Source organism: Antennarius striatus, chromosome 18 (genome assembly GCF_040054535.1).
Source record: "Antennarius striatus isolate MH-2024 chromosome 18, ASM4005453v1, whole genome shotgun sequence".
NCBI classification, from domain to species: Eukaryota; Metazoa; Chordata; class Actinopteri; order Lophiiformes; family Antennariidae; genus Antennarius; species Antennarius striatus.
Window position 1 is genome coordinate 13,927,269 of NC_090793.1, and position 12,615 is coordinate 13,939,883.

General features: G+C 41.3%; 1 protein-coding gene across 3 annotated transcripts in view; it reads left to right on the forward strand.

The window, feature by feature from the left end:
• Nucleotides 1-1,135: 1,135 nt before the first annotated feature.
• The window catches only part of LOC137611900 (zinc finger protein 521-like), an 88,503-nt gene continuing 77,023 nt past the window's right edge, over nt 1,136-12,615 (forward strand). For 2 of the 3 annotated variants that reach the window (XM_068340057.1, XM_068340059.1), the window contains exons 1-2: nt 1,136-1,846; nt 8,720-8,776. In XM_068340057.1, coding sequence (XP_068196158.1) covers nt 1,807-1,846; nt 8,720-8,776 — 97 coding nt within the window. In that variant the 5' untranslated portion in view covers nt 1,136-1,806. The remainder of the gene's footprint in view (nt 1,847-8,719; nt 8,777-12,615) is intronic. The other variant, XM_068340058.1, reaches the window with a different exon arrangement.

Here is a 12,615-nt window from a genome sequence, read left to right on the forward strand (position 1 = left end):
AAAAGATTGCAATGCCCTATAGAATAAGAGCTGCCTTATTATGTACTCACATCATTAACTTTTATGGTTATACTTAACTTTTATGGGGAATTTTCTTTAACAAAGTTTGATTCTGGAACAGTAAAGGCTATAAAGGTTGCAGCTAATTTTGTTCTTCCAAATCAGCTTATATTTGGGAGTTGGCCTATTGACTGTTTCTCTCCACCCCTAGGTGTATCGTGAAAAGAAAAGTTTCTTCTTACATTTGTCTCTCTGAATCAGTCAGAAAAGAAATGCAGTCAAAGTGGGAACAGCATTTGCATGACTGTGATTTTTAGATGGGGGGGCCCCTGGAAGGGGTACCACCAGGTTCGTGGAGGAGCAGAGTGCAGAGTGAGAAGCCCACCGCATGACTCCTCTCTGGTTCTCATTTTCACATAGCAGGAGTAGCATGGGGCCTGGATGTCCACAAGAAAGAAAGAAGAGAGAGCGCGGGAGAGCTGGAAGCGAGACAGAGGGAGAAAAAAAGTGAAAAGAAAGTTTTTTAAACCAAATAAAATATAAAAATTTATTTCTGATTAAAAAAAAAATCTTAAAGCTCGAAGACCAAAATGTGTTAAGGGAAAAGATTACATTATTATTATTATTAGATTATAATATTATTATTGCGGTTTTTTATTATTATTATCATTGTTACTGTATTTCTCTCATTTGTTTGGTTATTAGGAATAATGTTTGTGTTGTTGCTGTGTGAGGATCATTAATTTAATATATTTCTGCTTATCCATTTCTACCAGAAGGGGGACCAGTCCGTCTGCCGTAGACGGAGACTGGCCGACGGCGAGCTGAGGCAGAGGAGACGCCAGGGTGAGCAAGCCGACTTTGGGTTTAGAGTTCGACTCCGGATCCGGAGACCAGCAGATCCAGCATTCCACATCTTGCCATGATCCCCAGGATTTTAATCATGCCTCTCTGTCTGTGTGTGAGTGCAGGCAGGCTGACAATGATTTCCTCAGTGATTACGTACAGAGCGAGTCCCTGCGGGGTAGGGGCCCCCTCTGGAGCCATCCTGATGGCTTTGGGGGCCTTGCTTCCATTTTCCATTATTATGTGGACTACCGGAGCGACAGCGCAGTCCAAGACCTTGCAGGTTTGTGATGAGGAGGGAGCTTCCATCTTCTCTCTGCTTCTTCATCCTCTTTTAAGGGCAATTTAGACGTAGACTTAGATCAGATTCCCGAACCTAATTCATGATTAGCTGACTGGAGGAAGAAAAGGAACAGTCTCTAATAGTTTTGATGCTGTTATGTAGATATGAAGTGAAAAGTGTTATTATCATTTTTCCTCCTTTTTTTTTGGTTTTGTTGCTTTTTTTTTTTGCTTTTTTTTTTTTTTCACTCTCACAGGAGGCGTTTTGCTGATGTCTTTCTCACGCGGATGCATTTGAGATGAGAGGCTTAAGGCAAATATTCCGCTTTTATCCCTAAACCGAACATCATGTCTGCACGCGTGTGTGCGTTCCCGGAGAATGGAAGCGCATGACTGGATTACTATATTCTCACACTTTTCCCCGATACCCAGCTCAACTAAATCGAGTCGCCTATACCGATCGGGCTAATTGGATTTTATAGCATCCACCTACTCATCACAAAATAATAGCAAACTCGTGTTTTGACCGCGCGGAAAAGGGCTAAGTTCCATCTTTATGTAATGGTAGAGAGCATCTGCGACTTCGGTCAGGGGAATTTAGAACGACTACACCTTTAGATTATCCCGTTTCGCACAAATTAAGACAGAAACTGAGCAACTTCAGCCTTTTTCTGTAGGATGTCGCGCCGCAAGCAAGCTAAACCAAGATCCCTGAAAGGTAAGTGATAAGAATATTTTTTGGATGGCTCTCAGAACATTTCAATTTAAGGTGATGACAAGTCTAGACGGACACGAACTTATCGCTCGCTGAAATGTGACTGTTTTTGCGCTTTTACGCGTTTCGGAGTGTTCTCCGTGTCATGTTGCGAATGGAACCGACCACATATACGTACTCGGCTTCGGGTAAAAGCTGGTCGGTTTCAGTTCAGACTGTCTTAAAGTGATATTTCAAGTATAAATGTAGGACATGGATAATTTGGAGAGCAACAGTGCAGCGCGCACTGGAAAACATCTGGATGTATTAGAGACGCTCCTGGTCGGAACTTAAGCCCTCTGATGGAATGGCGTGCAGAATCACGTGATCACCCCCGTTTGAGGGACTAAGGAGGAAACATTTTATATTAGGAGGGGGGGGGGGGGTATGGTGTGTGTGTGTGTGTGTACAACAGTTAAAAAAGAGTAATTACAGGTGAGGTTAGCGTCGACTCCCAATTGGACGCGTCCATTAAAAAAAGTTGAAAACATCTGGCCTTTTTAAGTCAGTGACAACAACCTTTTCACTGACGATTTTATTTCATACCAACACAATATGCAAATTATATGACTCATTATAATGTGTCATATAAGATTATGTTGTTTGTCTTTTTTTTTTTTTTGTGGATGGCCCCTCCTGAGGAAAAAAAAAAAAAAAGTTTGGCGGTAATTCGATCTTGTGTTTGTGTCTGAGTGTACGTGTGTGAGAAGTGAGGTGGGTGGGTGGGGGGGGAGAGAAATAGAGACAGAGTAACACGCTTGAGCACACGCACAAGTAGGCCCACTCACACATATTCACTTTTCTCTGTAGCGTTTTGGTTGGGGCAGCTGGGGTTGGTGAGGTTGAGCTCCAGTTCAGCTGGCAGGCATTGTGTTTTGCTCAGCAAATAATTGTGCACAATTTCCCACTCCCAGCTTGTGGTCTGTGGACCCCTTTCCCCTCTCCTCTTTCATTCTCGGAAGTCTTCATCTCAAAGGAAGATTACATGGTCTGCGGTAGAACATTCATGCAAGCCACCATTTTAAATCAATACCCAGGAGAGGGTGGAAATTTGAGTGCATGCACATCTTAAAATTGTCACATTCTGTTTCCATTTCTTCACCGCACCCATTCACAACAAAAACATCTCTTCGAATAGATTTCTCATTTTCTCTGTCCAGGTTGGCGATAGGCTGTCCTTTTTTTTTTTTTTTTGTTGGTTGGTTTGACATTTTGCTATTCTCAAAAGACACATCACTATGCAATCGTTCTCCTGCCAGCATGCCTTCATTCTAACAAGTGTGTGAGCGCATTCTGTGATTTGTGTACATCTACGGTACATGTGTGTGTGTGTGTGTGTGTGTGTGAAGGGACGTGAGATAGAGAGTGAGCAAATCAGTATGGAAATGAAGTCAGAGTGATGACACTGTTTGTTTTTGTTATTGTCACTAAAATTTAAATTGAAAAAAAATACTGCGCACAAAGCATCCAGACTTTTATGTCTTCATTCTGACTGCTGAAGCGGGGCAGAATGGAGACACGTCATGCATATTTCACTGTTATACATCAGACCCAAGGAAGGCCAGACAGATGTTATTTATTGTTCTTGTCTATCTCTTTCCTCGGGGACAGAGATACACTCATGCAGATGTCCACAATAACTTTCATTGTCAGTTTTGTTTGTAAATAGTTGCTTGATATCATTGTTTTCAGTTTAGTTTAAGAGAGGAATTGCACTTTTTTTAATATATATATATCCATAAACGCACGCCACCGTATTATCACGTGTGTCTTGGCGCGCATGGTTTGCGCCAGCCTGTGTTCTGCATGTGCTGTGTGTTTTTTATGAACAGACTGCGGTCGCAGACTTCAGGTTTCAGTTTTTATAGGTCATCTTCGGTAGACTTGAGGTAGTGGTCAATGTGGATGCTGCTTTTTCTGCACAGAAAGAACATTTTGTTCTGCTGTAGTGAAAATAAACTAAAATAAATAGAACCAAAGGTAGAATGTTCATTGAATGTGGCGTTTGAGGAATGGAAATAGATTGTATGGACCAGCGCTTTTATGCAGAAGAGATGAGAAAATAATGCTGTGACAGACAGTTGGCAGTCTTCTCCAGTGTGTTCCCCAGCACACACACACACACACACACACACACACACACACACACACACACACACACACACACACACACACACACACACACACACACACACACACACACACACACACACACACACACACACACACACACACAGACATACGCACACCCACGTCCTCAGTATTGGCTGCTTTTGGGAGTCAGAGGTTATGTTTTTGGTCCCATCGAGAAAAAGGGCAACATTACAAGTCCCGTTTCAATTAAGTCTGAGAGACAGATCTGGCTACGATATTGCTTGGGGGAATAAATGGCACAGGATGAGACCATACATCATTCGCTTATATGCAAACACTTCACCCTAGCCACTGACGTTTACTCAATCCTGAGCCTTCTACATTTCTCAACTGAAGGCACATTGTAATTTTGTTTTGATGTGCGGAGGCTTTGGGTCAGCACATTGCTTCAGTCAGTGATGAACAGCGAGGAAGGAGGATCTCTCTCCAAATCCTGCATGTAGAGTGTGATGACTGCCACGTTGCCTGTCCTGCAGCACTTCCTGAATGATGTGATGCTGGGTTGATATTTTAATTTTGAGATCAAATGACATTCAAGCTTCAGTCCTGGTGTGTTCATTGGCTAGAATGGAAGTTTCCATGTCTGTCATCTGTATATATAAATATATTTTCCGAACCATTACTTTAAGTATAAAGGTGGTCTTGAAATCGGGGCTGTGTCATGTACACCTTAAATATTTGATATGTTTAAGAAAGCAAAATTTGTCGCCACATGAGCAAACTCTCTAGCTTTGCTTGGGCGCACACAAATGTTTTAATGTGAATCTTACAGCACAGGTTGATTAGTGAAATATGTGAACGGCATATTTAAAATTTTTAGAATTCCTCCGCTTGTACATGGAGAAATTAAACTAGAAGTTCATATTAATTCCCTTCATGTTAGGGAACAATAAACGTGACTGTAGTTTCAAAATGACCAATTTAAACTGAAATTCACATTTTCCTTTCAACCAAAATTTAATTATGACAATATCCTGATATTAATAACAACTCGCCCTGCCACTCACAGGTCTGTGTGACGGCATTTAAAAACCTTTTATTTTTTTTCTAAAAACTGAAAAGCACTTTTGTCTCTTTATTTTAGACACCATACTCAATTTGTTTAATATAAAAAGTAAGAAAGGTCTTTTTTAATTTGAGCAATTAAAAGTACCAAAACATCTTCACTCTCCTCTCTTTTTCTCTCCTGTTAAAAAGTCGATTAACAGTCATTGTTAGATTATAGGAAGCTGCAATATTCTGTCTGCTCACAATTAATGATCTGTGGAATAACACCCATTAACACTTTTTTAATGTGACAAAAAAATATGGTTAGTATTATCATTAAGGAAATTATGATGGAGCCGTGGAAAAAATCCCATTAGCACGGCTGTCAGAGCTCTTGACATGCGGCTCAGTGTGTTGAACTGGGTGTCGCGGGAGCTGGCCGATATCTCTTCTTACTCCATAGCATGTGTCTCTCTTGTTATCATAGATTGTCTGCCACATGGAGAAACAGTTCTGATTCAGAGACAAGGATTCATCTTCACTGCTTCCGTGAACTAAACACTGCACCTATCTTATTTGGTCTGATCACATTTTTATTTATGAGTAGAATAATTTTTTTTTTTTTTGGCGTACTGAATTTGCGATGACTGAAAAGTTACATTGTTGATATGTGACGATTCCGATGCCGCCGGGGGAGTTAATTTTGTAAATAAATGCTAATGTGATTTGCTTACACGTAACTGGGATTACAAATATTATGCAATGTGATTAGTGGCTCCTGTATCGCAAATTATTTATGACACTAATCACCAGTTCAAATATTGCTCATTAAGAAAGTTATTCATGTGCGGTGTGCGTCCTCCTCCCTCCCCTCCAAGGCCTAATTGAGGAGGGTTGACCTTCTGACCCGAGCTAAATTGAGTTGTAGTCCCTGTGGCGAGCGTCTCCTTCCTGGTCAGTCAGGGCGGATTACACAGCTATTGTGTTCGGCACTGTATCGTCCAAGCTAGCTGTAACCAAGCAGATGAGTCACGCATATCCAAGAACACACTCAGGGCTTTATTGTGCCTAAGAAATGTTGCACACAAGCTCACACACACACACACACACACACACACACACACACACACACACACACACACACACACAGACACACAGCCTTCAAGTAAAAGCACAGGCATTTCAGTCGCTCTGCTTGTGCAACAAATTTATGCAATAGGTCAGAATTTTTTTTTTCATGCTTTGGTTATTCTGTTAGATATTTAATACGGCATGGATGAGATGTCTCATGGTTTTGTGTTTGTGTGTGGTGATCATTCTGTTGTTGTTTTTTTTCCTTTGCTTCCGTTAAACAATTCACCTCTTAAAAATCAGACATCCCTTCTCGAGGATCGTCGCCCTGAATATAATGGCAGTCGCCCCGTGTTCGTTTTAACTGTGTGTTAATTAGTGGCCTTTAATGCTTTGCCACTTGTTGTGGGATTATGTTTTTTCCTGCTCCGCGTTTTGAAAATCAAAGGAGCAGCGCTGAAGCGGTCCCCTGTGTGTTTCTTATTGTATCAACAAAACTGAGCGGCACGATTACAGTTTGTCACTGCCTGAGTGATACACTGTACCTTGTCAAACATTAATTAACTGATAGCGGCGATGAATTAACAGAGGCGTGGTTTTATTCAGCTGAACTTCTCCTTATTATGGAGCGATCACAAGCGTCAGTGTATTAATTTAAAAAAAAGTGTTCGTCTGCTTATATTTGCACCGCGTAATGATTGTTGATCAAATGTCCAGCGAGTGTGAAACATCACCAAAGTTTGCACTTATTTGACTTCTCCCCCCCCCCCCACTACGATTCGCTTCCAGCCAGCTATTAATTATCCGACAAGACAGGTGCAAATGAGACAAGAATTTGCGCTGTGAAGTTGTTTACTTTAATGAAAAAACTTTTAATAAGTTCACAGTGGTGACAAATGGCTGCAAAACTGCCATAATGTTTAAATTCTTATGGCATTGTAAAATAGAATTTTCTGCCTGAACTCCCCCATCTTACCAACAGGGACTGTAATCAAAACAAAAACTCCAGCTCCCACCAACACTCTCTGATAGAACCATGGGGGGCTTATTAGGACCCCCTATCCCTAGCCCATTTAAAAGATCCTAGATGCAAGGCGCTCAACAGTGCTGGAGAAACTCATTAAACTCTCAGGGTGTCAGTCACCGAGGCCTCCTTTAACAGGACAAGGTTTCTGTGTTGGCTCCTTTTTGTTGGCTCAGAGGGATATACCTCCACGGTGCCCAACTATGTCTGTTCCACCACTTTTAATTGATTTTGCTAAGTAACTACCAGAGCCACAACCATTTGTTTAGCATATTTTTCATTACACAGCATCTAAAAAAATGTTACTAAGGGGAATATTTCTGATAAGACTTCAAATATTTGAGTGAATTGTGGAGTGATTTTTTTTTTTTTATTATTACAAAGGGATTTTAAAAATAAATAAATAAAAGCCTTTCATATGAATTCATTGGCAAAATTCACTTTTGGCTGGACAAGCCCTGACAGAGAAACATAGTCGCTCCGTCGTTTGCCATCTTCATAAGAAACAGCTCAACACTTTCCCTCTCGATTTTTCGCTGAGGTTTGACACCCTGCTTGACACCGACTCGTGCTCCCCTGAGGGAAAGTCTTCTGCCACCATAGGATCCTGCCCTAATTATGCAAAGTACAGGATATTTTGTGGGATTTTAAAAGTGCGCCAGTTTCTGCTTTGGCAGTCACTGCTATGCTCCCCTACTGGGAGGTCCTGTCAGACTCCCCCCCTTCCTCTTTGCCCAGGAAAATGAAAGGCTATAAAGAAAAGACATAATGGAGAATGCATTTCAACTGCAGGGGTGGAACGCAGTAAGACCCTCATTTTACATGGAACAGGTGGGAGACTCTTTTGTTCTCTTCCCGCTGTTAAAATCCATTTCATTTCTTGTACTTGACATGCCACAAGGAACTCTCGCCAGTTCCACACAAGCTCCAACGTAAAAGGTTCCTACCTTTTTTCCAAATAGAATTTGTGTTTTTCAAGGTCGGTGCCATTGTCCAAAAAAAAAAAGAAGTCAAAAGTGGTTTTGGTTGCCATGTGCTTAAAGAGCAGCAATCAAACCAATCACTGCTTCATCAGCCCTCCTGCTAGAGAGCGAACCGTGGCTTTGCTTTGGCTCTGAGAACATGCAGGTTGAACAGATATTTTATGAAGTTTGCTTCGCATTTAAATTTGGATCACAGTCGTCTTAATGAAACTCCATATTTCAACTGAAATTTACAAATGTTCTAATTTACCCAACCGAGGCGATGTACAGCCTCTTCACAAACGCAGTCATCAAGGTGTTTCTTTACTTGGTCACCGCTCGGTAGGGTGTTTCATGGGAGACCTTCATAATTGATCAAGTCATTACTCAGCCCAATATGTTATTTACGTGGGTGGTTGTTTGCCTTGTTGCCAAACATCATACATATGAAAGGCTTGTGTGGATTCCCAAACCACAGGTTGAGCTGTCGAAGGCTGCTTGAAATCTCTTGGAGTTTCCGTACAGAAAATCTCAATAGTAAATAATAGAAAAGACGGAAATCTCAATGCGTCTGACTTGTTTTTCCCTGTTAACTGTTTCTTCCCTTCTTTTTTTATCCCCCTTCTCTTTTCCTGGCAGTAGAAGACAATGTGACAGAGGACCAGCACAGTCCTGGGCAGACTGCCATTCCAAGCGGTAATGCTCCATTTCATATTTCATCATTTTCGACAGTAAAGACGTTCTTATGCGTGTGTGTCTGTAAAATCTTTCAGAATGATATAAAGTATGTGTTTCCTGTTTTTGAGGTTTTCATGCACAAAGCTGCATGCTTTTTTTTTTTTTTTTAAGTGAAGGGCAGAGTGGAGGAGCTTCTTTTCTTTGTGTGTGTCTGTGTATGCATACTTGATGGTTTGCTTAAAGCTCTCTGCTTTCTGTGTGTTCCTGTGTGTGTTTTTTTTTAGATTCATAGTTTCCCAGCCCACTGTATGATGTAGAATAGAGCTACCCTGATAAATGTGTCCTGTCTCCACGTGTGCCATTCACAGTGGCCCTCCAAGAACAAAGCGGTAATTCAGGTCAGGCTAGCAGAAAGCCCCCTATGAATGAAGTCTGCTCCTGATGCACCAAACTCTATATTTTTATTTCATTTGTCTCTGGTAAAGGTTAAGTCTCAGGCGTGGTTATTTTAAAACCGATATGGATGGCTTTGCCCAGCAGGCTGGAGACCCAGGGTACTACTAGGCTGTCACATTAGTCCAGCATTTACCCATAGCCTTGTGAGTTGGTCTGTAATTCAGAGATAAAACAGATTTAATCAGCTGATTATTTCTGATGTCTTATTCCCCACCTCCACAAACAAAGCAAAGAGGGAGATGAAGGGATTCCATCCGTCTGTTTCGTTTGACCGTCACGTTTAGTTCTTAAGTTTAAAATCTCATAAATTGTGTAATATATTTTCATGAAACTTTATTTGCACAATAATCAAGTACTAAATTGGTTCCTTTTTCTATTGAGGATTTTTTTTAAATATTAAAAAGCCTATTCTTACAATTTATGCCCATTCTGCGAGTGGGATTTCTCTCAAATTATCAAACTGTCACAAAATTGTTTGACACATCCCCAGTGTGCTGCAGAGGTTTAATATTCAGAAATTTTTAATATTATTTATTTATTTATTTATTTAAATTTAAAAGTTAAGCTTTTACTTAGATTTTTGATTCTAAATATTGTCAGTTGACATGGACTTGACGCTTTTTTACTGGACTTTGAGTGTTTCATCTGTTTCTGTTTTTACGCCCATGCTAATGGGGACATCAGTCATGTACGACCCCCTCACACTGAACAGGATGTGATCTGTCCACTTCTCCCCTCAAAAATATGACACTTTACACATGCTTTAGGAAACTTAAAGGTGTTCATATCATAATAACTTTGTAGTTTACATTCTGATTGGCCCCTTATTGTGTTTATGGTAAATATAGGTATTTGTGACACATTTCTTTGTCTCTTGAAAAGGCATACCAAGACCTAGCTGCTGCCGCATTATAGCAATTGGTGTGTGTTTGGGTGGAAATAAACTGCCTCTTAGCCCTTCTAACCCTGCTCCAGGGATGAAGGACTGGGCCTAAAAGGCAGACTTGCCTTCGAGACCTCCTGTTATCCGGAGCCAAAGTAGAGCTAATGAGTGTGCCTGATTACAACGACCCCCTCAGATACACGAAGCGCCCCTTTTTTTCCATCCCGCCACCACCTCAATCTCTAGAGTGACGGGAGACAGCCGCCACATGATCGATGTCTGCCTGTGGAGAAATCAGGAGGGCGCACAAATTAATTTCTCACTCTCCTCATTTGACTTCGTCTGGCTGATTTGTTTTTTAGCTTCCACTGTGAATGCGGCTTGACGAATGGTCAATGGGAGAAGTGATGCTTGAAGCTGTTAAGTTGTAGGATGCTGGAAGATTTCTCTCTCTCTCTCTCTCTCTCTCTCTCTCTCTCTCTCTCTCTGTTACACTCTTTCCCAGTTTGTCACCTCAAACTTTTATAATGACTCAATGTAACATCAATAACCTATTGTTGTGGTTGGATCCGGCCAAAACAGGCTTTTTAACATCAAATTGAAAAGAGGTACCCATAGCTCACCTGCTTTTCATGCATTTGCCACTTTGACGGTCACAACAGCCAATAAGAGTCCCGACAAGCTGACGGCTTAATCAGACAGGGTGTCGAGATCTGCCTCATAACTAGATCCCCAGTTGTGCTCTTCTGTAACTCTGCAAGTGTTCTGCAAACCCTGCATCCTGTTTCTCATTCATGTTTGATACGTGGCAAAGGCAAAGGAGAAATGCTAACAAAAGAGACCCTCTAATAGATAGACAGTATTATGCATGGTATAGAAGAATAGGAACAGTGTGATATCTAAGATTTAATGAGGCACTGTGCTTTTTTACACAGAGTGTTTCGAGCAGGCTTAAGATCCGCAGCTTGGCTTTACCACTGTGCTGCCTGTGTGTAATTATAACCACATGCTCTGTGCTTTTTCTTCTCTCTTATGTATACATCCTTTTCTTTTCTTCTTTCTTTACTGTTTTATGCTCTCGGCTATGTCAGGTTTGGGTTGTTTTTTTGTTTTTTTTTTGGAGAAAGGCGCCTGCTCTGTCAAAGAAGAGTGGACTGGGAGCAGATTGAAGCGCCACGCAGATCTCAAAGGGTGTCTGGGTGGCAGAGTGTCCTAGCGAGGAGCGGGGTAGCATAGCATAGCGGTGCGGCGTCTGAACCAACTCTTGACTGAGGGTTAGGTTGCCCCTGGATCAATGTGCTGCAGGACTCAGTACAGCAGGAAGAGGAAAGGATTTTCACTCCCACACTTCAGAAAATGATATTGTCTATTATTCATTTCCTTTTATGTTTTACTGCACTAATGGCATAGCAAAGGCGCTCTGTTCAGTATTATCCCTCTGCAAGGGAGCGAGTGAGTCAGAATAAGGAGGAGAAACAGAGCGTTTGGTATGTTCAGATGTTTTGAATTCAACTTCTTTTGATTTTCATTTTTCTTTATTTACTCCTGTTTTTTTTTTTTTGTAGCGCAGAGATTTTGATGCTGTTTGCGTACCTGTGATTATACGTGCCGCCTTGTTCATGCATTGCCTCTGTGTTATCACCGTTCTTAGCCCTCTTATAATTGTTTTTTTCTCTCTGTGCTGCTCTCAGCATTATCTCAGTACACATCAAAAAATTTCCATAAATATACGGAACGTTTTCTATTTTCTTAACATATATAAAAAGGGTGGGAAACAATTTATCTCAGCACATCACATTGATTCACGGTGATGTGCTTAGTTCTTTTAGAGAAATAGCTTTTGACAAACACTTTGATTATCTGCTTTCAAATTTCAGTGCATTGTGCATCAAAATATTAAAAAGCAATTAGTCCTTTAATATGGATGTGGGGGGGGGGGGTCAAAGCAGATAAATCAAATTACATGAACCAACCATAGGAATACACACATCCCCCATGCACATTCTGGATGATCAGTAACAATCTGCCAAGTGTCTCGTCGTCTGTTCGCGACATTCCTTTAATGATGGGGCATCAGCGGATCTGACGGTCTAAAGTGGAGATCCTCAAATCCCAAACACACAGAGGAGGATACACTTGGAAGCACATGTGGCATTAGAATGTAGTGTGACCTATATATGGCGGGTGCTCCGCAAAAAGTTTCAGATTTTTAAATAATGAGGTGCCGACAACCATGCGAAGGTTATTCAATCTTAATGTCCTCCTATTTCTGACAGCCTCCCTCACTCTGATAAAGGAGCGTACTTACCTTTGATCAGACCCGCCGACATGTGTCGACAGAAGCTGCTTGCTGGTTAAAATAAATTCTTAATTTGGTGTTAGGGGGTGGCGGTTGAAGGCTGGTTTTGCAGGGGAGGGGGCATCATATGATCAGGATCTCTGGGAAATGATGGGGAAATGAGGAGATGGGGAGCTAATAATGATGTTTTTCAACGCCGAGACCTTTCATTGCACAAAG